At 48.4% G+C, this 26,894-nt stretch overlaps 3 protein-coding genes across 7 annotated transcripts; 1 reads left to right on the top strand and 2 right to left on the bottom strand.

Moving 5' to 3' along the window:
* Window positions 1-295: 295 nt before the first annotated feature.
* On the bottom strand, window positions 296-6,279 carry LOC125642849 (thymosin beta-15A homolog). Its single transcript, XM_048864721.1, has 3 exons — window positions 6,130-6,279; window positions 2,211-2,315; window positions 296-815 (listed from the first exon to the last, which is right to left on the bottom strand). The coding sequence occupies exons 2-3, from the start codon at window positions 2,308-2,310 to the stop codon at window positions 778-780; spliced, it is 138 nt and encodes a 45-aa protein (XP_048720678.1). The 5' UTR covers window positions 2,311-2,315; window positions 6,130-6,279; the 3' UTR covers window positions 296-777.
* A 7,655-nt stretch (window positions 6,280-13,934) lies between these two features.
* On the bottom strand, window positions 13,935-19,497 carry SLC25A53 (solute carrier family 25 member 53). 2 transcript variants are annotated; one of them, XM_048865065.2, is made up of 2 exons: window positions 19,149-19,497; window positions 13,935-15,134 (listed from the first exon to the last, which is right to left on the bottom strand). In XM_048865065.2, exon 2 carries the CDS (start codon window positions 15,112-15,114, stop codon window positions 14,173-14,175), a length of 942 nt encoding a protein of 313 aa, XP_048721022.1. In that variant the 5' UTR covers window positions 15,115-15,134; window positions 19,149-19,497; the 3' UTR covers window positions 13,935-14,172. The 2 variants fall into 2 exon arrangements, with proteins under 2 accessions (XP_048721022.1, XP_074988498.1); XM_075132397.1 differs by lacking the exon at window positions 19,149-19,497 and adding an exon at window positions 17,386-17,906.
* Window positions 19,498-20,475: 978 nt separating this feature from the next.
* Window positions 20,476-23,075, top strand: LOC125642566 (uncharacterized). Of its 4 annotated transcripts, none has more exons than XM_048864149.2 (3): window positions 20,476-20,618; window positions 21,464-21,875; window positions 22,438-23,075. In XM_048864149.2, exons 2-3 carry the CDS (start codon window positions 21,467-21,469, stop codon window positions 22,947-22,949), a joined length of 921 nt encoding a protein of 306 aa, XP_048720106.2. In that variant the 5' UTR covers window positions 20,476-20,618; window positions 21,464-21,466; the 3' UTR covers window positions 22,950-23,075. The 4 variants fall into 4 exon arrangements, with proteins under 4 accessions (XP_048720106.2, XP_048720105.2, XP_074988496.1 ...); XM_048864148.2 differs by having other exon boundaries at window positions 21,279-21,875; XM_075132395.1 differs by having other exon boundaries at window positions 20,476-20,622.
* The last annotated feature ends 3,819 nt before the right edge of the window (window positions 23,076-26,894 follow it).

Below are 26,894 nucleotides of genomic sequence, written 5' to 3'. Positions count from 1 at the left end.
AAGTATTATGTAGCCTTATGTTCATCTCAGCCCATGAAAAGGGAGCTCAGCCCTAGCCGGAGGGTGACCAATAGTGACAGTTGTCTTTAAGCACCATAAGAAACCCTCAGAATATGGTTGTAGGCTAGCTTTACAAGTCAAGATCAAGACTAGGGATGGGAACACCAGCATGGAAGTAGAGAGCAGACTTCTTTACTACATCTTCTGTCCAAGCTAGGTTGCAGCACCAACACCTCCTGACAGGTCAACAGCAAAACAAGCTGAAGGGCCAGGAAAGAAGCCTGGAGTTCTTAAGTAGGTCATTATATTTTTTTATTTTTATAATAAACTTTTCACTTTATTTCAAGGAAGACAAAAAAATTGCGAGTGAGGCTGCAGAAACACCATTTGTGAACAAATATGCCAGACAGACCCAGGTCAGTAGGCCAAATCAGAAGAATTTCACACACCATACCCTACCCATAGCAGAAGGGGGTCTCTGTACCCAGGAGCTCCCATAGCCCTCTGCTCCTCCCTCATTGCATTAGAGCAAGATCAGTGCTGTAAACAGGAGGTGGCCAAGCAGAAAAGGTGGGGTTGGGTCAGGCTACTGATGGATTCTGAAAGGACCATGTTTCATCCCTCCACCTGCCAAAGCAGCTGGCTCAATGGGACAGAGTTAGAAGTTGCAGCATTTCTCTATACAGGTACATGTAATTTAAAAAAAAAAAAGACACAGATGATTTAATTCAAAGCAAAAAAATTAAGTGGTGGCTCTTCCTGCCAGGCCATCTCCCTCTATGACGACTTCACGCATTCCTTCTCCTGCTCGATAGCTGAAAGAGAAGAGAGTTCCATTAGCCTCTCTGCCTTAATGTAGCCCCTTCCTCAAGGGTTGGGGCAATACAGCATAGCTGCTCTACCTGCAGAGACCGCCCATATTTGGATACCATCTCTACAGTTGCCAAGCCTGGACAGTGGGGTCACTACACTAGCACCTCACAGGTCAGGCTGAGGAGCATCCAAACCCTGGGCAAGCTTTGAGAGGTGTTGCATCAGTTGGTATGTACTAGGTTATATTTTCCCTAGTTTTAGAGATTTGAGTGGTCTTTCCCCGATACCTATTTCCCTTCTCTCAAACACCCCACCTGCAAAGTCAGTGCTACAACAGAACATGTTTGCAAGAGAACATGAAGGGGACTATTCCTACTGAGAAAACTTTAAGACCCAGTTTTCATGGAGCGTCCATGACAAAGGACTGTTGCTGCTGCCCAGGTCAAGTTGGAAAGGAGTCAGTCCTGAGAACTCACTGCTTTTCAGCAAATTCTCAACATAGTGAGATGAACTAGTGCCATTCCATTCTGCAGACAGGAAGGGGAAGGTGAAGTGACTTGTCTAGACCATTCAGCCACTTTGACTTAGAGCACCAGCTCTTTGCACATAACAGTTAGGCAGCTGCCTACCTCACTATTGTATTTGTCATTTCAAAAGACCCCCATACAGCACAGTATAGTTACCTCAGCAAACATGCCTGAAAGACCTGAAAAAGTAAGCTTAAACAGCAGAGGGCAGTAAGAGCTAAAAACCCTCTTACTACTTAGTACTAAAAAAGCATTTTAAAAAGGTACTGACAACTTCCCCCAGCCAGAGGCATTTGTATCATTCTAGCTCTTGCTGAGGCTCAGATCCTATCTGCAGTATAAAACAAAAAACAATATTTTCGACTGGAAGAAAAACCAGACCAAAATGCCTCAGTCTGCCAGATTCCTCAGTGATGAGATCGGCACAAGCACATCCGCTCCCACTTGACACTCCTACACAGCCAGAATTGGAAGTCTGTGTCACAACAAAGTGCTATTAGGAGAACCATGTTTTGGAGTGCCAGACCAGGCTTTGGGCAGTTCTGCCAGTCCCCTTGCTTTAGAATAATTTCCTCTTCCCTTCTATCTGGATACCAGACCATTTAGACAGAGGCTCACATCACAAAAACTGAACTTCAATTCTGCTTCTTCTGCGAGCCAGAAGTATGGCCTGGCAAGTATAAGACCTTCATGAAGCACTGCCCTAGGCCCCAACTTACACCTAAGACTTAAAGCCTTCAGGAGAGGACCTGGAATTCATCACATGTTGCTGTAAGGAGTGGCATGGTCATCCATGCATACAAAGATTTAGGAACCACTTAACTGTTCAGCTAGCCCTGCCCCTACAGAAAGAGGGAACTGGATACTTACTCTCCTTTGAAGGGAGTGTGTTCTTCTCCTCCGTGTTGGTCTTTTTCAGCTTCTTCTTGTCAAATTTCTCAACTTCAGAGAGGTCTGGTTTGTCACACATTTTAGCTAAGTGAGTAAGATAAGCAAGTTACAACCCACCCCTGCAAAGGAAATCCCAGGCAGCATGTGCAAGTTACATGGCCAGAACCCTTTGGGGAGAGTGACCAGATGTAAGAGGATGACCTGCCTGGCTGATTGCTAACATACAAGAAACAACAGGTTACAGAGTAACAGCTGTGTTAGTCTGTATTTGCAAAAAGAAAAAAAAAAAAAGTACTTGTGGCACCTTTGAGACTAACAAATTTGAGCATAAGCTTTTGTGAGCTACAGCTCACTTCATCCACTGGATGCATCTGATGACACAGGGAAGAAAGAGCAGCAGAATATGGACCCTGGACTTCAGAAAAGCAGACTGACTCCCTCAGGGAACTGATGGGCAGGATCCCCTGGGAGAACAACATGAGGGGGAAAGGAGTCCAGGAGAGCTGGCTGTATTCTAAAGAATCCTTATTGAAGTTACAGGGACAAACCATCCCGATGTGTAGAAAGAATAGTAAACATGACAGGTGACCAGCTTGGCTTAACACAAAAAAGAAGCTTACAAGAAGTGGGAGATTGGACAAGTGACCAGGGAAGAGTATAAAAATATTGCTCGGGGATGCAGGAATGAAATCAGGAAGGCCAAATCACACCTGGAGTTGCAGCTAGCAAGAGATGTTAAGAGTAACAAGTTAGCAACAAGAAGAAAGTCAAGGAAAGTGTGGGCCCCTTATTGAATGAGGGAGGCAACCTAGTGACAGAGGATGTGGAAAAAGCCAATGTACTCAATGCTTTTTTTGCCTCTGTCTTCACGAACAAGGTCAGCTCCCAGACTGCTGCACTGGGCAGCACAGCATGGGGAGAAGGTGACCAGCCCTTTGTGGAGAAAGAAGTGGTTCGGGACTATTTAGAAAATCTGGATGAGCACGAGTCCATGGGGCCGGATGCGCTGTATCTGAGAGTGCTAAAGGAGTTGGCGGATGTGATTGCAGAGCCATTGGCCATTATCTTTGAAAACTCGTGGCGATCGGGGGAAGTCCCGGACAACTGGAAAAAGGCTAATGTAGTGTCCATCTTTTAAAAAAGGGAAGGAGGATCCTGGGAACTACAGGCCAGTCAGCCTCACCTCAGTCCCTGGAAAAATCATGGAGCAGGTCCTCAAGGAATCGATTCTGAAGCACTCAGAGGAGAGGAAAGTGATCAGGAGCAGTCAGCATGGATCCACCAAGGGCAAGTCATGCCTGACTAATCTAATTGCCTTGTATGAAGAGATAACTGGCTCTGTGGAAGAGGGGAAAGCGGTGGACGTGTTGTTCCTTGACTTTAGCAAAGCTTTTGACACAGTCTCCCACAGTATTCTTGCCAGCAAGTTAAAGAAGAATGGGCTGGATGAATGGACTATAAGGTGGGTAGAAAGTTGGCTAGATTGTCGGGCTCAACGGGTAGTGATCAATGGCTCCATGTCTAGTTGGCAGCCGGTATCAAGTGGAGTGCCCCAAGGGTCGGTCCTCGGGCCGGTTTTGTTCAATATCTTCATAAATGATCTGGAGGATGGTGTGGATTGCACCTTCAGCAAGTTTGCTGATGACACTAAACTGGGAGGAGAGTTAGATATGCTGGAGGGTAGGGATAGGATACAGAGGGACCTAGACAAATTGGAGGATTGGGCCAAAAGAAATCTGATGAGGTTCAACAAGGACAAGTGCAGAGTCCTGCACTTAGGATGGAAGAATCCCATGCACTGCTACAGACTAGGGACCAAATGGCTAGGCAGCAGTTCTACAGAAAAGGACCTAGGGGTGACAGTGGATGAGAAGCTGGATATGAGTCAGCAGTGTGCCCTTGTTCCCAAAATGCCATTGGCCTTCTTGGCATGTATAAGTAGGGGCATTGCCAGCAGATCAAGGGACGTGATCGTTCCCTCTATTTGAGATTGGTGAGGCCTCATCTGGAGTACTGTGTCCAGTTTTGGGCCCCACACTACAAGGATGTGGAAAAATTGGAAAACGTTCAGCGGAGGGCAACAAAAATGATTAGGGGACTGGAACACATGACTTATGAGGAAAGACTGAGGGAACTGGGATTGTTTAGTCTGCGGAAGAGAAGAATGAAGGGGGATTTGATAGCTGCTTTCAACTTCCTGAAAGGGGGTTCCAAAGAGGATGGATCTAGACTGTTCTCAGTGGTAGCAGATGACAGAACAAGGAGTAATGGTCTCAAGTTGCAGTGGGGGAGGTTTATGTTGGATATTAGAAAAAACTTTTTCACTAGGAGGGTGGTGAAACAGTGGAATGCATTACCTAGGGAGATAGTGGAATCTCCTTCCTTTGAGGTTTTTAAGGTCAGGCTTGACAAAGCCCTGGCTGGGATGATTTAGTTGGGGACTGGTCCTGCTTTGAGCAGGGGGTTGGAGTAGATGACCTCCTGAGGTCCCTTCCAACCCTGATATTCTATGATTCTAAGTGAGTGAGCTGTTTGCTCATCTCTAAGGTGCCACAAGTACTCCTTTTCTTTGTAAGGAAATAAAGCACTCAGAATTCAGCTCAGATGTCAAGCAGTGATAAGGGATGGGCCTTTGAGGCAGCACAGCTAGCAAGGCCATGTGTGTTAGAACAGGGGTGGAGGAAAAGCCCACTAGGGAGTTTTATTTTAAAAAAGCCTGATCAGTACGAGACACACCCCCCAATTGATTTGGGTTGGGCACCAGAGCCCTGTCTCCTAGGCTTGAAGTGATAGGCTCCTAAATACAAAGGAGATCTCCTAATAGTGAAGAACTACATTGTTCCGAGAAAGGAGCAGAGCCAGACCAGCATTATCCATCCTTTCATCAACACCTGCCCCTTCCCCAGCCCACATGGTAAAGAAGTAGATCCTTCCATCACCCACTACTCCCTCCAGTTTACACAGGGAGAGAAAGCCAGCCAGGTGTCCCGTGCTCTCCATGTGCCTGAGCAATGCCGGCTCGGTCCCCCAGCCCAGTTTAGCGTCCCTCTCTGCCGAGCCCAGACCGGCCAACACCCAACATGCACACCCATTGTAAGGGGTAAGTGTCTCCATCAACGAACAAAAACCCCACTGCCCAGCTTCCCTGCCATTAGCCACGGCTGCAGCCGCCCAGCGAGGGACCCCAGAGACTCCGCGGTGCTCCACCGGGGGCAGTGGGGCGGAGCGCACCGCCCCCAGCGCAGGGAGCAGTGCTGTGGGGAGAGGGGCTTTAAACCCCCCCGCCCCGCCGGACACCCCCCCGATCCCCGGCGCGGGGCGTGCGGTAAAGCCCCTCCCCAGACTGCAGAGCCGGAGGACAATGGGGAGAGCAGGGCAGCGCGCTGGGAGGAGCTGAGACCCGCACAGGACGGAGGCTAGAGCCTCACCCCGTCCCGAGGCCCTGCACGCAGCACCCCCGGGCGGGCGACCCCCACCCCGTTCACGGGAGAGACGGTCCCGCAGCCCGCGCACCTGGGCGGCGGCTCCCGGCCGCTCCCAGCCCTGGGCGCTTTGCCCACGGCAGGGTTGGGCGGTTCCCCGCCCAGTCACATGGAGACAGCTCCGCTGGGCTTCCCGCAGGTAACAGCGTCCCTCTTCCCCCCACCCCCAAGAGCCGGCTACACCCAGCAGCGCAACTGCCCCCATCTCCCAAAAACGGGGCGGCTCCACCAGAACCCCCGTCCATGCAACGGGAGCAGCCCCAGCAGCGGGGCATCTCCGCCAGGGTCCCCAGCGCACGCAACAGGCAGAAACAGCAGCTGCCGCCAACGCCCCACCGGCCCGTGCAAGGGGGCACCTCCAGCAGCACCCCGGGTGCATACAATGGGGGCTGCGCGCGGGCTGGCACGCCCCGTACCTGCTGTGCCGGCTGTAGGGCTCCCCTAGAATCTGCTGTAATCGCCCAGGTGTCTGCAGCTCTCCCGCGTGGGGTGGCTCCTTATATACCCCGGCTGCCGCCCGCTCCTGCCTCCCATTGGCTGGCCGCCCTTCGGCATGCTGGGGAGTGTAGTTGGGTCTCGAGGCCCTCCCTTAGCCGCGCCGCGCCAGAGAACTACACCTCGCACGGTGCACCGCGGCGGGGGTAAAGCGCCCCTTCCTCCACTGTAGCTGAAGGCGTGGGGTGGCGGGCGCTGCGGAGAGAGAGCGGGGAGGGGGGCCAGGGCTGGCGCTGCAGCATGCATCTGAGGGTCTCCCTCCATCGGCTACACAATGGCTGGCTCTCCCCACGTGTGAGCGGGCCAGGGGGAGCCCCGAAAAGCAGCTCCATAGGGATGTCTGCTCTCGCCGCAGAGAGAGAATCGGAGACAGAGAGGCGGGCACACCACTAGAGACAGATGGACTTTCGGACAGACTCGCGGAGAGGCTCACAGGCAGGGAGACAGACACGGAGGCACGCAGATACACATCGCCCTCGAGAGACAGATTCGGGCAAACGCAGACTGCAGCTCCCCTAGGATATTTTTGCTCCCATCGGCAGAGCTGAAATAGGGAGAAACAGTAGCAAAAATATGCTGGTGGGGCCATATGTCCATGCAGACAGGCGCTCAGATGCGCAAATTGGTCCTGCTTCGAGCAGGGGGTTGGACTAGATGACCTTCTGGGGTCCCTTCCAACCCTTATATTCTATGATTCTATGATTCTATGAAAGGCATGCAGACAGGCCGGGCTACAGGCGACACATGGGCAGACAGACGGTCCTATGCACGTACACAGACACACGCAAAGCAGCGCTTCCGTACATAGGGCCTCTTTCCCAACCCTCCGAAATGCGAGTCCTTTCTCAGCCTGAGACAAAGCATGAGAAAATCCAGCCCTAAAGAAAATGCATGGAAGAGACTGAGGCTAGTGCTCTTGAATGGAATTGGCTGTGGGAGCCCTGCAGCGCCGCCCTCTCCAACAGAACAAATATACTGTACCTATCTTAGCTCAGACATGGTCCACTTTAGACTCTGCCCCAGCCTGTTTGTGGCCTGGATTTGAAGCCCTCCCGTGTGAGGACGCTAGGCCACAGCTAAGTGTAGGATGAGCTCATGGCCTTTTGCAGTGCCATGAAAGAGGCTCTCCAACCAGAGCTAAATTACACCATCTCCATCTCCTCACCAGTAAACCTTGGAAGCACAGCCCCTGCAGCAAAGGAGTTAGATAAGCAGGCAGCAGAGCTGGGCTTTTCTGGTGAAACGTGCCCAATTTGGGAGAAAAAGAGCTCTGTGTTACATTAGGATTCAGTCATTCACTATGCTGGAGTGTGGGTAACAAGCACGTTTTTGCAAGACAGAGGGAGTTTTGAGCATGGGAGCAAGAACACCTCTGAGGAGAGCCAAGAAAAGGGCGTGTCTCGCTGCAAGACGACAAAGACTGTTCTTATTCTTTTCCCAGCAGCACCATCTAGTGACTGAAGCTCACGTGTAATGACACAAAGAAATGGGGCTAAATTCAGTATAAATGGACACAAATCAGATGTCAACAATTATAACATTCATAAACCAGTCGGAGAACACTTCAATCTCTCTGGTCACGCAATCACAGACATGAAGGTCGCTATCTTAAAACAAAAAAACTTCAAAACCAGACTCCAGCCAGAGACTGTTGAATTGGAATTCATTTGCAAATTGGATACAATTAACTTAGGCTTGAATAGAGACTGGGAGTGGCTAAGTCATTATGCAAGGTAACCTATTTCCCCTTGTTTTTTCCTACTCCCCCCCCCCCCAGACCTTCTTGTTAAACCCTAGATTTATGCTGGAAATGGCCCACCTTGATTATCATACACATTGTAAGGAGAGTGATCACTTTAGGTAAGCTATTCCCAGCAGGAGAGTGGGGTGGGGGGAAAGAAAACCTTTTGTAGTGGTAAACACCCATTTTTTCATGGTTTCTATGTATAAGAACATCTTCTGTATTTTCCACAGTATGCATCCGATGAAGTGAGCTGTAGCTCACGAAAGCTTATGCTCAAATAAATTGGTTAGTCTCTAAGGTGCCACAAGTACTCCTTTTCTTTTTGCGAATACAGACTAACACGGCTGTTACTCTGAAACCTGTCATTCAGCCCTAGGGTAACCCAAATGAAATCAGTTGAGTTGCACCAGGGAGGAATTTGGTCCATGCTTGGAAGGGGAACTGCAAAAGACATCTCTGTTTTTTAAGGGACTATCAACAACCATTATCCATGAAGGTTGTTTGCACAGAATGTCTGTCTAGGTCTGATTTCATCTCTGCCATTTGTTTTTGGTGAAAAAGAGGATGGCCGATATATTTCAGAGGCTGTGCTTGATCTAGAAGTAGATCTTGCTGCTTTTTCACCACGCTATAGTTCTAAGGTGCCTCAACTCCCTGAGTGGATATGAATCACTTCCTTTGTGGGTGTCTGTTTCACTGCCTTGTTATTCCTATAGCCAGACCTAGCCATTTCCTTCCTTAGCTTCAGGCTCTTACTCCTCGTCCAACTGTCTTCTGACAACATGAATGATCCACTCCTATTGTGTATACAGTAGTTACAGAGAAAGTATTTATAGACTGCGCTCATCGCTCTCCTGAGAATTCCCTTTTCTAGACTCTATAAACATTCTTCCTTTCTCAGCTTTCAATCCGTGAACTGTAATTATTGTCCTTCCTTTTATATTTTGATAGGTACTGTATAAACTGGGGGGGGTCCACACTTGCATGCTGTAAATTAAGGCAATTAAGGATGGGACCACTGCCTCCCTAACTCTGTCCAGCATGGGCAGCTTAATCATTGCATTGGCTCTTCTGAGATGCTGCTTAGGAGCATCATTTGGAAGGTTAGGCTTTTGAGCTGGAGATGTGGCCTGGGCAGTCAGCCAAGTCCCTTATGCACACTCTTCTGAATTCTGGGAAGAGATCTGAATAATTAAGAAACCATTTTGCATGGAATCGTCATGCTTCTTAGACATACAGCAACTATAATTTTCACACACTGACCTAAAGACCCTTTAAATCAGGGTGGACAGACTACGGCCCCTGGGCCAGATCCAGCCCGTGAGCCGTTTTAAGCTGGCCCGCGAGCTCCTGCTGGGAAGTGGGGTCCAGGGCTGCACCACATGGCTCGGCCCCACTCTGGCGCTCTGGCCGGGACGCTGGGTTGCGGGCTGCACCACGCAGCTCCCACAAGCTGCAACTCTGGCTCCTACGTGCTCCAAAGGCCTGCTCCGGTGCTCCAATGGGAGCTGCAAGGGGGTGCCTGCGGATGGGGCAACATGCAGAGCCGCCTGGCCACACCTTCGCGTAGGAGCTGGAGAAGGGATATGCCACTGCTTCCGGGAGCTGCTTGATGTAAGCGCTGCTCGGACCCTGCACCCCTGAGCCTCTCCCCACACCCCAACCCCCTGCCCCAGCCCTGATCCCCCTCTCACGCTCCAAACCCCTCAGTCCCAGCCTGGAGCACCCTAAACCTCTCATCCCCAGACCCACCCCAAAGCCTGCAACCCCAGCCGGAACCTGCCCCCCTTCCCCAGCCCTGATCCCCCTCCTGCCCCCCAAACCCCTCAGTCTCAGCACCCTGCTACACCCCAAACTAATCCCCAGCCCCACTCCAGAGCCCGCCCCCACAACCAGAGCTCTGACCCCCTCTGCCCCCCGCCCCCAACCCCAATTTTGTGAGCATTCATGGCCTGCCATACAATTTCAATTCATCAGTGTGGCCCTTGGGCCAAAAAGTTTGCCCACCCCTGCTTTAAATAGTGTGTGTAACAATGGCAGACAATTGCCCAGCATCTTGCCACAGGGATGTTCAGAGTAACAACAAATCAGACCACTGAAGTCCTTGTGTGCTTAACTCACTTCATTCTTCCAAGGTAAATTAAATTCCATGCTCTTTACCTGATCTTCAGGATGAGGGGATCTTCAGGATGAGATTTTAAGAAGAGAGAGAGTCTGCTGTGGATTGGCACTAAAGAACAGGACTGCCCTGGACCAAAATTTCCCTCCTCCCAGCTGCTGTGTCATATGTGGTATGCTGACTGTCATGCTCCACCTCAGAAAGGGCTGCATTTAAGTAGTGCTGTACGCTCAGTTTGTGAACCATGTTGGGATCCTCAGGGAGGGAAGGCCCTTTAAAAATGACAGTCTTCTTCTTCTAATTGAATAGCTCATCTCTTTATTCTGCAACCCATTAAATCTTGATCTGGAAGCATCAAAAAGGCACTTCCCCAACTGACACCAAAAAGAAATCTCTCCCAGCATTTTATTATGCTATCACAAAGAAATGGCAGAGGAGAGAAACTGGGCAGTGAGTGACACCAACACCTGATGCTTCTCGGGGACTCTGCTGTTACCTAGGTTTGTTTCCTGGCGCATTACCAATTTAAAGGGAGGCTGTTTGAGAAAAAAAGGCCTATGTGAAAAACTAGTACCAGATTTGTGCATCAGTGGGAGGGTATCGGGTGTTGTGAGAGATGCTTCTCTCTCCTGCCTGGCTGTGGATAGATTTGATTTTACAGGAGTGTTACTGCCACTGCTTTTCTGGGATTGGTTTGGTCCTAAAAAGAAAAACTCCCTCTGAAAGAGCAGGTAAATAGAGAGGGCTGATTACAACGCTCTGGCTTAAGCTGAAGAGAGAGAAGGATACAAGATTTTCAGGTGGACAGTATAACAAAACTGTGAAAAGAGAGCTACCACATATGGTCCTGAGCACATGGGCCATATAAGAACCGTTAGGGGAAAGCATGCAAGGCAGGTTGTCAAATGTCTGAAGGCAAGGCAGGTTGTCAAATTCATATGGAAGTGAACTCTGGATTCCACATTTAAATGGGGCCATGGTATAAATCCAGGACATCATGTTGCCCTCAATCTATAGGGGATTGTCCTCTGATGTCACCAGGAGATCTGCACAGAGATCAAGAGGAGGGTCTGGCCAGTATGTAGTCATTAAATGATTCAATATTGTTTATCCAGTTCCTTGCTGCATTCAGTATCACTTAGTGAGAGATTCTGTGCTCTGGTAGGCCACTATTACTTCTTCCCTTTGTTTCTCTTCCCTTTTCCCTCTCCTGTCTGTTCTTCCCTCTGCATTCCCTTCCTTGCAGAAGCTGCCACTCCCTACATGTGGAGGGTGCCACTCCCACCCCTTTTTTCAATGCATCCCCTAAAACAACCAGCAATGGAAAGTTATGGTTAATGCTGAAGTGGTGACGACAGGCTGGAGAGCTGACTCCTCAAGGAGGATGAGAGGGAGCAGAGAAGTGCATCCCTCTGAGGCATTGTTTTAGGCTGTCTTCAGACTCAGGCAGATAACCGGCCACTGCTTTACCCTCAAGTCACATTTGGAAAGTTCTCTCTGTAGCCAGGAGAACTACTAACTTACTTTATTTTTTGCAATGAACCCTTAGAATCTCCACAACCTGAGTATGCCATGCAGGCCACATAAATATAGCATGGGGAACACAAAGGGCTGGCTGCAGGACTAAACTCCCTAGTTCATTAGATTATAAACCCTCTCGTCCCAAACAATAGGCAACCATAGCTATAAATCAGTAGTCCTCCGCTGTGGGGTACTAGCACTTGTCTGGAGACAAGAATCACAACCCTGCTTTTCATTGGGTGTTCCTTTGCCAAAGTCAGTTTGTTCAGTCACTTGTGATGGCTCCTCCTGCAATAACCCAGAATGCTCCAGAAAGGAGGGCACTAGGAATTTTGTTAGAAGTCTTGTTTAGAAGAACCAAGTGCAAAAATACAGAAGCAGTGTTATGTCATTTCAGGTGAAGAATGAAACATCCACTAAACCCATGAAGCACAGGGACTAGGGAACAGTGTCATCTTGTGGACTATGCAGGAATCTAAACAGGAAATCGGCTAGAGATAGACAAAGGTTACAGCCTGAGTCAGTTACTGAATTGTGTCTCATCATCAGTGTGTTGATGTAATTGCTGAGTAAAAGTATCTCACCAACACCTGAGACTCTGGTGCAGATGTAAGTAGGTACCTACCTCTCACTGGGAATTGGGTGCTTAAATTCCTTTGAGGATCTGGGCCACCCTGCTTTCTGTAGAAGAACAAAGATCATAATGATAGGCCAATTAGATATATTTGCCACTGACTTCATTAGAATTGCAGCTACTTGCATCTGAGCAGAATCTGATCTAAAGGATCTTGTTTTTAAATCAGGCAAATAAAAAAAAATTTTGACATTGAATTACATCTCTGAGCAGAACAAGTTCTCATGCATCATCGGTCACATCTTCAGGGCATGCTCTGCCCTCCTGCGGGGTCATCTCCCCATTCGAGTGCTGCAGCAGGGCACAGCCTCATGCCGTCTCCCAGCCAACATGCACACAAGTTAAACAGGAGTTATGTCAGGATGGACACTGGCATGTAAGAAACCTCAGAGAGACAGAAAAAAGAACAAAGAGTCCTTGGGGCACCTTAGAGACTAACACATTTATTTGGGCATAAGCTTTCGTGGGCTAAAACCCATTTCATTAGATGCGTGGAGTGGAAAATCATCAAATGCATGGAGTGTATTTTCCACTCCATGCATCTAATGAAGTGGGTTTTAGCCCACGAAAGCTTATACCCAAATAAAATGCGTTAGTCTCTAAGGTGCCCCAAGTACTTCTTGTTCTTTTTGCTCATACAGACTAACATGGCTACCACTCTGAAAAGAGGCGGAGAAATAACTCAGTGACACCCATCTGGAATCTCTGAGAGAGGAAGGAGTGGAACTGCGACAGGCCCACCACACCCACTCAGCAAGGGAGTCACCAATGTTGGCTGATCAGTACTAGCAAAGGCTGTGACAGATCTAACAGCACCATGAGCACACATTGGCAGCTATCAGAGGCAGATCACCCTCCACATATAGCAGTAGTGGTTCTGTCCCAAACCCAGTTTTGAACTCTGGAAGGATGCTTGCAGGATCATGAAAGCTTGCAGAACCCAGCTGTGACCATAACCTTCACCCCAACCTTCTCTGTAACTACATGAACTGAGAATGAAAACACACATGGCCTGAAATCCTGACCCCCAAATTCTCAATCTCATGGACTACAGTGGAACCAGGAATTCACCCAGGAGTCTAAATTGCCACTTCACAGAGATAAGCCAGAGAGTCCCAATTTTCTGCTTTGTGCTTCAGGTCAATCCAGTTGAAGTAGCCTGCCTTCTAGCAGCTCCACCAGCTTCTTCCTTTTATGAATAGCCAAACCTAAACTGCATGGCCTAGCTTCACCACCTCAGCCCACATTCCCCTGTTCTCTGTATCCTCAGTGTTGAACTAACCTGAGGCACAAGTGCAAATGCAAGGACAGAATTTGGTTTCTAGGGTTTAGCTCAGTTGGGTGCTTAATGAGTCATGAACATGCAGTAGTAGAGGGAAATTCTCTTATAGGAGGGACAGTGCATGTTTAATCCACAGATTGCAATAATATGGGAACACATTGCAATTCTGTAGCACTTTCCACCCACGCTCTCAAAGCGCTTTTAACAGGAAAATACTATGATCCCCATTTTTCAAGATGAGGCACAAGATATTAGATGTCTTTACGAGGTCACAGTGGCACAGCTCGGAACAGAACCCTGCTCACCTGACTCTCCATCCTGTGCTTAGACTACGAGAACACGGGCACCACCATAAATGTATCAGATCAGCCTTTTGCAGGCAGGGTTTGGCTCACTCCATGTAGCCACAGAAGCCAACACTCCAGATTCTTACAAGGCTGTTTAAGAAACCAACCAAGCAACTTTCTGATTGGTTAAGTCCCCTCCCTCCCAAAGTTGCTTCTTTGTCTTGAAAGTATGGCCTCCGAGCATGACTTTTGACCTGTAGGTTGGAGGTTTAGCTTGTTGTTAAAGTTTTATTGACTGTGAGCTTCAGGGCCTCTTTGTAAACAAGCGAAATCCCACTTAAAGTCCTCAGGGCTCTAAAGACATGACACTAGAAATGTCAAGGCCAGTGGTTCTCTGACCTCTCCCCCCACTCCACCCGGGACTTCTGCCCTGTGTTCTCTTTTAGGAAGTCATGGATGGCAGTGGTCAGACCCCAAGTCAGGCAGGACCTGAGGACAAGGAGGGAGCCGCCCCGGTAAAGAAGAGTCAGCTTCCTCCCGTGCGATTCCCAGACAGACCAAACAGACTGCCGGAGGCTGAGGAGATCCCTCCCCACAACCTGTGACTGCATGTTGGCAATGAGGACACTCAGAGGGTACAATGCCAGGCAAGTCACCGTTCCATTAATACTGCCAGACACCAGGGCCGGGAGCCAGCTAGGCAAGCCCCTTGCGGCCAGGCTATCACGGAGGGGATCCTTAAAAGAGAAGTACAGTGCGCTGCCCAGGCTGTTCCGCAGCAGGACGGGGCTGAGGCCACGGTAGTAGCCTACAACCAGCCTTTGCTTCAGATTATATGAGTTGAATTCCTGCAGGATGCTGCGGGTGTTTGGGAACCTGACATCTTTCCGTCCATCTTGCAGGACATTCTGGACCCGCTCAAAGGGGTTCAGGACTAAGGCCTCCACTGAGCCAGACAGGAATCCTGCTGTCCACCGCTCCCCCAGTGTGCAAGGCTTAGAAGGGTTGCTGGTAAGGAGAAGGAGCAAGCTGTCATGGGTGCCAAACAACAGGGTTCCCTGGAGCGTCTTGGACAAGAGTGGTGGGAAGAGGCCCCGGTAGAAGCGGCGCATTCCCTCCTGGTGCAGTTGCTGTATGGCCTCCTGTATGGAAAAGGCATGGATCTGTTGGCGGAAGATGGTCTTGTAGATGGGGAAGGTCACAAGGGTGGAGAGGAAGCTGGAGACTGCTCCTACATTGTAACTCCTGGAGCTCCACCTTCTGTCTTCCTCCTCCCTCCTCTCAGAGTGTCCATGCTGCATCCTGGCCTTGTCCCCCATTCGGAGACCTCCTTTAGCCACTAGGATCAGGTAGAAAAAACCCATAAGAGTTTGTAAGAAGGTTATGGGGCAAGTGAGTCTGAGTCATTCGCCAGCTGGAAAGGTGCATTATTGTCTGGCTGACTAGTTTGCTCCTACCTATAACTAACTCACAAGAAATGACCCCGCCTTCAAACACTGACCCCAGGCCGCTTTGGAAGACTGACTGCCCTGTCCCTTGGTCAGTGGGAGGATTGATTTTTCTGTCTTTCCTCCACCATCCACCCTGTCTTACCCCAGCTGTCTGCTAACATGAGAGCTGCATTTTATCCCTCCTCTCCTATGGGATGAGCTCTAACGTTTCCTTATATACTTGTTTCGCCATGTTGGGGGCAAAGCTTTTGTATGTTTTTCCAGCAGAGCTGCCTCATGGCAGCAGCCTGCAGTCTCATAATGTACCTTTTGTTGCTTTCCCTTGTGTTTTTATGAGCAGCTAGAGCCAATCATCCCCAAGAGAGACACATCAATCCAGTGGTCCTTTCTGTGGAGGTCTGGTATCTTCTGTAGCTTGATAAGATTTTGCAGTGTGTCTATCCCAGATTACCACTGCTCCTGTACCAACTACATGTGGCTGCCTAGAATCACCTCCATCAAAACAGAGAGATTGAGCCTGGCAGTTTGTCCTGACAGAGCACCTGGTCTGGCTGAAGTCTATGCCAGTGCAGGAAACGAGAGACCTGAGTCTCCATGGAGCTGGGTACTTTACAGTCACTTCCCAGGGCACAATCTCTGTGCCGGGGAAGCTAAACATTCCTTCCCACTGAAGCTAATCCAGGCATCTAGGGCCTCATCCAAAGCCCACTGAAGCCTTTGGGGAACTTTTCCTTGGACTTCAATAGGATTTGGATCAGGCCTATAATTCCCAGCCTTTAGGATAGTGTTGCTCATTAGTTTGTGGGGAACATTGAGCAAATCCAGCAGAGTGGCTGTGGAGGGCCACATGGCAGAACCACTGTGGTTCCATGGTGCAGGATAGGGAACAGGCATTGGGTGTAGGGGCTCCTTCCACAGCAGCACTGGGCGACCTCCTCCTGAGCAGTCCAGTGGCAGGGCAAAGGCATGGGCAGGGCAAACACCGCCCAACCCTTCAGCATAGGGGCAACGCTGCATTGCTGCCTCTCACATGGTAAGTGGAATGGGGTTTTACCCCATGCTGCCCACTGCAGTCCCACTGTTTCCTTGGGTGGAGAAAGACAGGTAGGGAATACAATGTCTCATCTTATACTTGGATTGGAAGCTCTTCGGGGCAGGGACTGTTTGTCCACTGCCTAGTACAATGAGGTCCTGGTTCATGCCTTAGGGTCCCAGGCGCTACTGCAATACAAATAATATGAAGAAAGTGGGATCTTATTTAAAGGCATTAAAAAAATACAAAACCACATCATGCAGCAGCTGCCACAGATTTCCGATCTAAGATGACATGTAAATACAATGAGCTCAGCATCATGGGCCCAACTCATCCCTACTGCAGCTCTATAGACGTCAATGGAGGTTACCCCAGGATAGAATGTGGCTCAATGCAAACTTTCCTTCTGGCTGTGATGAAGCCCTGAGCAGCCTAAGGAAAAGGTTTTGGTGGTAATCACTTCCTCTAATCTTCTGAGAGCTTACCTAGAAGCTTCCTGCAGTGATGGGGTGAGTCTTATTCCACAGGGTACCTGTGTGCACTGAGCTGGGAAGCTGTTCCCAGCAGCCTTTTAGATCAGTCGTACTGAAACAGAGCTCCCCTGCTGCACAAATAACTCTTCAAACCGTGACTCCCCCAACCCCATCTCTTTTTATTTCCTTTCCACCTTGCCCAAGTTTTCAGAGATGACAACCCATCTCCAAGGTATCTCTGCTTTGAAGAGTCCCTGCCAAAATGTCAACTTCTGACTCAACAGCTCTGCTTCGTAGGAGTGGTCTGAGCCCCTTCTGCTCCCATTAGTGATAAAAACAAAACCTAACTGGTTGCCACTTTAGCAGTATGTAACTACATGAGTTCAACACCATGGGTCAAACTCTGCTGAAGTCAATGTAGGTCACCCCAGGGAGGAAGTTGGCTGAGTGCAAGCTCTCCAGCAAGGGTGGGGGGAGATGCATTCCACACCTCTCCAGGATTATTCACCCATCCTGTTTTGGGGACCTAATTGTGCCATGACCCGTGTGGTACTCAGATACCACAGTGACACACTTAGGCCCTGTTCCTGCAAAGACAGCTGCACAACTTCACACACATGCAAACAGGCTCACTGAAGTTGGGTGAAGTCTTTGCCGGATGGGAGCACTCGGCAGAATCCCAGGGTGACAATGGGAGCAAACAGCTGTCACAGAGGGTACGCTTCCAATTGTACATTCAGGGCAGGGACTGTTGCTCTTCCCATCCACTCTCACTTGTCAGCCTGCATCTCAGTTATCTCCTGGATGAAAACATAGTACAACCAAAGCCAAACTCCTGATCTTCCCTCTCAATCCATCTCCACTGCCTCTCCTCTGTTACTGATATCACTGCCACCATCCTCCCTGAGCCTGGATCCTCCTCCATTTCCCTACACAAGTTGGTCAAACCCAAATCCTGCTGCTTTCTCCTCCTCAGCATCTGTCTCACCTACCATATTACTTTTACACACAGACATGTGTGCACGCGCCTCCCTTCAGTTCATACAAAATGCAGCTGAACTCCTTTGATTATCTCTCCTCCAAATCCCTCCACTGGACTGTCCCCCATCTGCTTTTGCATCAAAGTTATACAAGCTGGAGGAGCTGACAAGAAGTTTAACTCTGCTCCCCCCTACTTATATGACTATGTCAGACTTCATGTTGCCCCCACGCCTTGCTCACCTGTTTGTCAGTTTCTTGCACATGAAGCCAATGTCATCGCAGGCTGGGGAGCGGCTGTACTTTCTTTCCTCTAGGAATTTTAGTGGGTATTCTAGCCCTACTGCTTCTTTAGGCTCCTAAATCTCTTTGAGTCTGGGCTTCGGGGCCTTCTCCGTCAAGGGCACCTAGGCATGGGGCAACCAAGTTTCCTGTCCATAAGGCCCATACCCTGTCCTTATTGAAGTCCCTCTTCAAAATCCCACTTCTGCAGTACAGCCTATGGGGAATCTTGGTAACCTATATATGAAGTCCATCTTTTTGTTCTCCCTCCTCTGTTGGTCTCACTCTGTCTTTAGACTAGGAGTTCCTTAGGCCAGGGATAGTCCCTTCTTCAGCGTCTAGAAAACACTAGCACATCACAGGCTGTATCACAAACAAATAGCGAATAAAAATGTGTGTTGACACTGCCCCAAATAATATCAGCTGAGGGTGCAGTCTTTTATCACCTGTGATGATGCAAAGAGCAAGTAGATTTTGTGACTGGGGTAGTAAGTTGATGCAGATCCCAGACTCGGTTGGACTGCCAAATTAGGGGAAAAGAACCACACTATTTATAAACTGAGCAAATTTGATCCAGACTCAATGCCACACAATGAATACAGACCCCACACAATGCCATCCTAACCCCAGCCTTTTCAGAGGGTCACAGAACCAGTGTGGGGAGAAATTGGGGGAAGAGAAGGGGAAGTCAGATCCAGCAATCTTGGTGATCCCTTACAGTCTGATACCACTTTCAGAAGTGCCTTGATAAGAAACAGTTAATCTACATTGGACAAAAAAAAAAAAAAATATTCACATGAAGTAAATATCATCAAAGGCTGGGGATTCCTTCCTTTTCTCTAGGAATTTCAGATTGGGTATTCTAGTCCGACAGCTCTGCAAAAGGTTTGATTGGGGGCAGGAAAGCATAAACACCCTTATAATTGTATGCACTAAATTGCTAAGAGAAGAATGTGTTGATCAAAAAACCAAGGACTGATGAGGTTCACTTAGAACCATCCCTAGGAGGTTTGTTTAAAAAGGGTCAGAGGGGACTTTAGTTCTTTAAGCAATTAAAAAGGAAAACAATAGTACATCACTAAGCCAAGGGGAGGAGGCAGAAACCCCCTTTTAGAAATACTGTACCAATATTTTACCTTGTGTTTATCCTCCAGCTGCTCCTGTTTTCCACATACACACATTCTCTCCCCCTCCTGGCTTGCTCTCAATTCATTCTCCTTTGCAGATGGTGAATAAGCTTTATTTTACGTTATGTCATTTGCAGCCCCTGAGAAATAGAGGACTAGGTTACCATATCCTCTTTCCACACAGAGACACCGCCCTGCCACAATCTCATTGGCTGCCCTCACTGCTATCTTCAGCATTAGCCAGGGACAGGCATGTTACAGCTCATCTACTTGGGTGCTTTAGGGACTGAGGCATCAGCAAGAATAGCCGCAAGATGTCAGTGAGTTAAGGATACTGGAGCACAGATGGCCAGTGGCTGCTCAGCAGTGCGGTCAGGGAGCAGCATGGAAACCATTATCTTACCTTGATTGTAGTGCATTAGTTCAGTCTCAGGGTTGCACAGATCTAGCACCATACTCTTCTTGTGTCAATTGTAGGCTGTGTTAGAGCTTGTGAGCCCCCCTTTCCAACAAAGCAAGAGTTTTGACAGTAATAAATGTGGTTGCAACTTGTTGGTTCTGTGGAGCGTTAGCTGCTGAGGTCTGACCATCCAAAATCAGCCACTAATATAGAAAACTTTAAAACTAGCCCTTGAATTTGTTTTACTGGCCAAGCTTTTTCTGGGGGTGGGGTTTTATCAATTTCACAAGCCACTATTTTTGTGTCTGGACAGATACAGGGTAATTTTGCTTTAAATGACAGCATTTCCGATTTCTTTAGTAGGAAGAACCACCTATGCTCTCATCTTCATGGTTCATTTCTGATGTTAATTTATAGCAATGGAAGCAAGATACCGACAGACAAGAAAAAATGGAAGCAATCTACATCTGAAATGAGAGCAAAGAACGACTGCGAATCATGTTAATAAATTAGATTCAAGTCTCAAGGGTTTGTCAGGGCTCAGACACATCGCACTAATGGGCAATTTCTAGGAACATCCAGTGAACAGAATTTCTTCCATGTGATCAGACATGGGATTGTGCTCTCCAGCCCTCTGCACATAGACCAGCAAACTTTTTTAAATGAAAGGAGGGATTAACTATGGAGCACAAACCAATCACTTCAAATATTTCACTTTCTCCACATGCTGGGCACTGGAGAACTTATGTCAAACTTGCAACTTGATGTAAGAGTAGAGCGCAAAAGTATGGAGGGAAAATCTTCCATCAGTAGGGACTGAACTGATCACCCCTGAGAGGCGGCTTTTACAGCAGGTCAAACTTTCACATGTATTACAGCTTGGCATGAGCTCAATTCTCATTTACTTTGTTTGACTTGCTCCATGTGCTAGCTGAAAACGGTTAGGCTTTTGTTGATCCTGCACAATATTTTCCCTTTGCTGTAGGCTGAAGTCATCCTGTTAAATTTCAATAAACCACACTGGAGTCCGGAAAAATCAGCTGGTGTTCAAACAGATCTGCTCTCCTACCAAAAAGGAAGTAAGTAAGTAGCAAATTACATTGCTCTTGTGTAGACAGCTTTAGGTTTGCCTCATTCTGCAAAAATCATACAGCAGGGATGCAAGAGTTCGGCCATTAGTGAGGTCACATTCTGGTTCAGACAGGGTTGTGAGAATAGGTATGTTTTCAGAGATGTGTTTTGTGTTGACTGTGCCTTTCACTCAGTTGTGCAGTTCATCTTTAGCACTTCCTAATTATAAAAATCTCTTAACTGCAGCTGAGTGCATCATTACTCCTGGGTACAGGTAGTAACAGGCAGTGAAGAATTACAAGTTTCTGGCATTGCATGCTTAGCCCTGGTCTACACTAGGAGCTGAGGTCGAATTTAGCAGCATTAAATTTATTTAACCCTGCACCCGTCCACATGACGAAGCCCTTTTTTTTGACTTAAAGGCCTCTTAAAATCAATTTCCTTACTCCACCCCCGACAAGGAGATTAGCGCTTAAATCGGCCTTGCCGGGTTGAATTTGAGGTACTGTGAACGCAATTAGATGGTATTGGCCTCCAGGAGCTATCCCAGAGTGCTCTATTGTGAGCACTCTGGACAGCACTCTCAACTCAGATGCACTGGCCAGGTAGACAGAAAAAGGCCCGCAAACTTTTGAATTTCAATTTCCTGTTTGCATGGTCACGTGCAGCTTGCCACGCTGGCCAGAGGTCATCAGCAGAGGTGACCATGATGGAGTCCCAGAATCGCAAAAGAGCTCCAGCATGGACCGAACGGGAGGTATGGGATCTGATCGCTGTATGGGGAGAGGAATCCGTGCTATCAGAACTCCATTCCAGTTTTCGAAATGCCAAAACATTTGTCAAACTCTCCCAGGGGATGAAGGACAGAGGCCACAACAGAGACCGGAAGCAATGCCACGTGAAACTTAAGGAGCTGAGGCAAGCCTACCAGAAAACCAGAGAGGCAAACAGTGGCTCCGGGTCAGAGCCCCAAACATGCCGCTTCTATGATGAGCTGCATGCCATTTTAGGGGGTTCAGCCACCACTACCCCAGCCGTGTTGTTTGACTCCTTCAATAGAGATGGAGGCAACACAGAAGCAGGTTTTGGGGACGAGGAAGAGGATGATGATGATGAGGAGGTTGTAGATAGCTCACAGCAAGCAAGCAGAGAAACCGGTTTTCCCAACAGCCAGGAACTGTTTCTCACCCTGGACCTGGAGCCAGTACCCCCCGAACCCACCCAAGGCTGCCTCCTGGACTCGCCAGGCGGAGAAGGGACCTCTGGTGAGTGTACCTTTTAAAATACTATACATGGTTTAAAAGCAAGCATGTTTAATGATTAATTTGCCCTGGCATTCGCGGCTCTCCTGGATGTACTCCCAAAGCCTTTGCAAAAGGTTTCTGGGGAGGGCAGCCTTATTCCATCCACCATGGTAGGACACTTTACCACTCCAGGCCAGTAGCACGTATTCAGGAATCATTGTAGAAGCATTGCAGTGTATGTTTGCTGGCATTCAAACAACATCCGTTCTTTATCTCTCTGTGTTATCCTCAGGAGAGAGATATCATTCATGGTCACCTGGTTGAAATAGGGTGCTTTTCTTAAGGGGACATTCAGAGGTGCCAGTTCCTGCTGGGCTGTTTGCCTATGGCTGAACAGAAATGTTCCCCGCTGTTAGCCACGGTGAGGGGTGAGGGACTAGCCACGTGGTGGGGGGAGGCAAAATGCGACCTTGGAACGAAAGCACATGTGCTGTGTATGTAATGTTAACACAGTGAAAGAGTGTAGCCATTGTTCTAGAAAATGTGTCTTTTTAAATACTGGGTTTTTTTTTCTCTCCACCAGCTGCATGTGTTTCAAGGATCACAGAATCTTCTCCTTCCCAGAGGCTAGTGAAGATTAGAAGGCGAAAAAAATGCACTCGCGATGAAATGGTCTCTGAGCTCATGCTGTCCTCCCACACTGACAGAGCACAGACGAATGCATGGAGGCAGACAATGTCAGAGTGCAGGAAAGCACAAAATGACCGGGAGGAGAGGTGGCGGGCTGAAGAGAGTAAGTGGCGGGCTGAAGAGAGGGCTGAAGCTGAAAGGTGGCTGCAGTGTGATGAGAGGAGGCAGGATTCAATGCTGAGGCTGCTGGAGGATCAAACCAATACGCTCCAGCGTATGGTTGAGCTGCAGGAAAGGCAGCAGGAGCACAGACTGCCGCTACAGCCCCTGTGTGACCAACCGCCCTCCTCCAAGTTCCATAGCCTCCTCACCCAGACGCCCAAGAAAGTGGTGGGGGGGCCTCCAGCCACCCAGCCACTCCACCCCAGAGGATTGCCCAAGCAACAGAAGGCTGGCATTCAATAAGTTTTAAAGTGCTGTGTGGCCTTGTCCTTCCGTCCTCCACCACCCTTCCCGGTGCTTCTCTCCTCCACCACCCCTCCTGGGCTACCTTGGCAGTTATCCCCCTATTTGTGTGATGAATGAATAAAGAATGCATGAATGTGAAGCAACAATGACTTTATTGCCTCTGCAAGCGGTGATCGAAGGGAGGAGGGGAGGGTGGTTAGCTTGCAGGGAAGTAGAGTGAACCAAGGGGCGGGGGGCTTCATCAAGGAGAAACAAACAGAACTTTCACACCATAGCCTGGCCAGTCATGAAACTGGTCTTCAAAGCTTCTCTGATGCTCACCGCGCCCTCCTGTGCTCTTCTAACTGCCCTGGTGTCTGGCTGCGCGTAACCAGCAGCCAGGCGATTTGCCTCAACCTCCCATCCCGCCATAAACATCTCCCCCTTACTCTCACAGATATTGTGGAGCGCACAGCAAGCAGTAATAACAGTGGGAATATTGGTTTCGCTGAGGTCTAAGTGAGTCAGTAAACTGCGCCAGCGCGCCTTTAAACATCCAAATGCACATTCTACCACCATTCTGCACTTGCTCAGCCTGTAGTTGAACAGCTCCTGACTACTGTCCAGGCTGCCTGTGTATGGCTTCATGAGCCACGGCATTAAGGGGTAGGCTGGGTCCCCAAGGATAACTATAGGCATTTCAACATCCCCAACGGTTATTTTCTGGTCTGGGAATAAAGTCCCTTCCTGCAGCTTTTGAAGCAGACCAGAGTTCCTGAAGATGCGAGCGTCATGTACCTTTCCCGGCAATGCCACGTTGATGTTGGTGAAACATCCCTTGTGATCCACCAGAGCTTGCAGCACTATTGAAAAGTACCCCTTGCGGTTTATGTACTCGCCGGCTTGGTGCTCCGGTGCCAAGATAGGGTTATGGGTTCCATCTATGGCCCCACCACAGTTCGGGAATCCCATTGCAGCAAAGCCATCCACTAGGACCTGCACATCTCCCAGGGTCACTACCCTTGATATCAGCAGATCTTTGATTGCGTTGGCTACTTGCATCACAGCAGCCCCCACAGTAGATTTGTCCACTCCAAATTGATATCCGACTGACCGGTAGCTGTCTGACGTTGCAAGCTTCCACAGGGCTATTGTCACTCGCTTCTCAACTGTGAGGACTGCTCTCATCTTGGTATTCTTGCGCCTCAGGGTAGGGGAAAGCAAGTCACAAAGTTCCATGAAAATGCCCTTAAGCATGCAAAAGTTTCGCAACCACTGGGAATCGTCCCAGACCTGCAACACTATGCAGTTCCACCAGTCTGTGCTTGTTTCCTGAGCCCAGAATCGGCGTTCCACCGCATGAACCTGCTCTATTAGCACCATAATGTCCACATTGCCAGGGCCCCTGCTTTGAGAGAAGTCTGTGTCCATGTCCTCACCACTCATGTCACTGCGCTGACGTTGCCTACTCACCCGATATCGCTTTGCCAGGTTCTGGTGCTACATATACTGCTGGATAATGCGTGTGGTGTTTAATGTGCTCCTAATTGCCAAAGTGATCTGAGCGGGCTCCATGCTTGCTGTGGTATGGCGTCTGCACAGAAAAAAGACGCGGAATGATTGTCTGCCATTGCCCTGATGGAGGGAGGGGTGACTGACGACATGGCTTACAGGGTTGGCTTACAGGAAATTAAAATCAACAAAGGGGGTGGCTTTGCGAGAAACTGAATGGCCCCCTCAAGGATAGAACTCAAAACTGGGTTTAGCAGGCCGTTGATTTCACAGAGGGAGGGAGGGAGGAGAAAGAATACAAAACAAATCTGGTCTATTTCTTGTTTTGAGCCACTTCATCTATCTTTATAGATCTTGCTGGCAGCAGACTGTGCAGCATGACCGCTAGCCATCATCAACACCTGAGTGCTCGGCAGAAGACGGTGCAGTATGACGACTACCCATCATCTTCTGCTAGCTGCAGGTTAAAAGACAGTGCACTGCTGGTAGGACTCAATCACCATGAGACGAAACAAGGGAAATGACCTGGCTGAGTCACTCCCATGTTTGCCCAGGCGCCCGGTTAAAAGAGCACCCAGGACTACGTCGATGACTGCTACCAGTCATACTGCACTGTCTGCTGCCAAAAGGCAATAAACTGCTGCCAGCACCAATGCAGTACCACGTCTGCCAGCACCCAGGAGACATACAGTGACAGTTAGTTGAGCGGGCTCCATGCTTGCCGTGGTATGGCGTCTGCACAGGTAACTCAAGAAAAAAGGCACAAAACGATTGTCTGCCCTTGCTTTCACGGAGGGATGGAGGGAGGGAACAGGGGCCTGACGATATGTACCCAGAACCACCCGCGACAATGTTTTAGCCCCATCAGGCACTGGGATTTCTACCCAGAATTCAAATGGGCGACAGAGACTGCAGGAACTGTGGGATATCCACCCACAGTGCAACGCTCTAGAAGTTGACGGTTGCCTCGGTACTGTGGACACACTCCGCCGACTACATACACTTAGAGCATTTGTGTGGGGACACACACAATCAACTGTATAAAAACACTTTCTACAAAACCGACTTCTATAAATTTGACCTAATTTCGTAGTGTAAGCATACCCTTATACTACAGGCTCCCCTTCTGTATAATATCACCTTCCAAAAGGCATCATTCTGCAACAAGATGTTCCCAGGAACCGTATGGTAAAGACATGGAAGGCTGATGATGTTCAGTAAAGAACAGCATGTATGCACGTGGCATGTAGTTCACTTAGAGAACTGTCTGCTAAATTTGAAATATGCACCTTTCACATTCATTTAAGGGCTCAGACCACTACAGAGCCAATTAGGAACCAAGTGCAGGAAAAAGGGATTTAGTTTAGGCACAGAGCTCAATGTGCATTGAGCAGCGCTACTGCACTCAAACTAATGCAAGAGGGATTGGGAGAAGAGGTATTTAATTTCACTATAAGAATCATGGACATGCAAATCTATATCGAGACATCTACACCTCTTAAATGCATCATCTGATTTTAGTCACCCAGAAGCATCTGTTTCCCTTAAAGGTGTGACAACAAGAATGTCCTTCTAGAATAGGAATATATTATCTTTTGCATTTGAACAGGGAAACCCCAGGAAGCAATTGGGAATCTTGTCAATTATATCTAATTGCTCTCACTATAGGTCTCTGATGTATGGGAATCTTTTATCCAGTGGAGGCACACACCCATCCAAGCAATATCACCCACTATAGTTTTAACTGATTAATCGACAGCCCTAGTTAACACCTGTGATTAACTGAAAACAAAATCAATTTTTTAACATAGCATACCCCTGGGCGGGGAGGGAGGCAGGAGCCCCATGTCCAGAGAGGGGCTGAAGCCCAGAGCCTCCAGTCTATATTTGAAAATATAGAAAACATCCAAAAGTATTTAAATAAATGGTATTCTATTATTGCTTAACAGTGAAACAGTTTAAAACTGATTAATTGCAATTAATATTTTTAATCGCTTGACAGCCGTATTTTTAATCAATATCTCCCTGTCAAATGGTGCTTTTCAGAGATGCTAAATCACTAAGTTCTACTATGCACAGTGAGACTGTCCAAAGCAGAATTGGTGTGCCTGTTAGCAATGGAGGGGGCAGGCAGTACATTTCAAGTAGCTTTTGGATTCTCCCAACTCCCCCCATAACATTTTTCATATGAATCAGTGCCTTGTGCACTAAAGAAAGGTTCTTAATGTCACTACTATGACAGTCATGCAACTTACCTGTACCCTCATCTCTTTCCAAAGAAACCTGTGAAGCACACCATCTTAAAAAGGGGCTAGTGAACCATTTCAAATTCACTGTTATTTTAATCCAATTAATGTCATCACATAGCTGAGCGGTATTTAGACAGAACAAGTACTCAAGATACCATGATGGTATCATACTGCATGAATAGAACAGAAACTGCATTTAGCA

This window comes from Caretta caretta, chromosome 9 (genome assembly GCF_965140235.1).
Source record: "Caretta caretta isolate rCarCar2 chromosome 9, rCarCar1.hap1, whole genome shotgun sequence".
Taxonomy (NCBI): Eukaryota; Metazoa; Chordata; order Testudines; family Cheloniidae; genus Caretta; species Caretta caretta.
The sequence above is the reverse complement of the archived record's forward strand: the minus strand, read 5'-3'. Positions and strand labels throughout refer to the sequence as shown.

Excerpts from the sequence above, each read along its gene's own strand:
- LOC125642849 (XM_048864721.1), bottom strand. The coding sequence starts at position 2,310 with ATGTGTGACAAACCAGACCTCTCTGAAGTTGAGAAATTTGACAAGAAG. Across the intron at positions 816-2,210 it reads CACACTCCCTTCAAAGGAGA|CTATCGAGCAGGAGAAGGAA; the intron begins GTAAGTATCCAG and ends CTTCTCTTTCAG.
- SLC25A53 (XM_075132397.1), bottom strand. The coding sequence starts at position 17,488 with ATGTACAATTGGAAGCGTACCCTCTGTGACAGCTGTTTGCTCCCATTG. Across the intron at positions 15,135-17,385 it reads AAAGACTTCACCCAACTTCA|TGGCTAAAGGAGGTCTCCGA; the intron begins GTGAGCCTGTTT and ends ACCTGATCCTAG.
- LOC125642566 (XM_048864147.2), top strand. The coding sequence starts at position 21,203 with ATGCACTGGCCAGGTAGACAGAAAAAGGCCCGCAAACTTTTGAATTTC. Across the intron at positions 21,876-22,437 it reads AGGCGGAGAAGGGACCTCTG|CTGCATGTGTTTCAAGGATC; the intron begins GTGAGTGTACCT and ends TCTCTCCACCAG.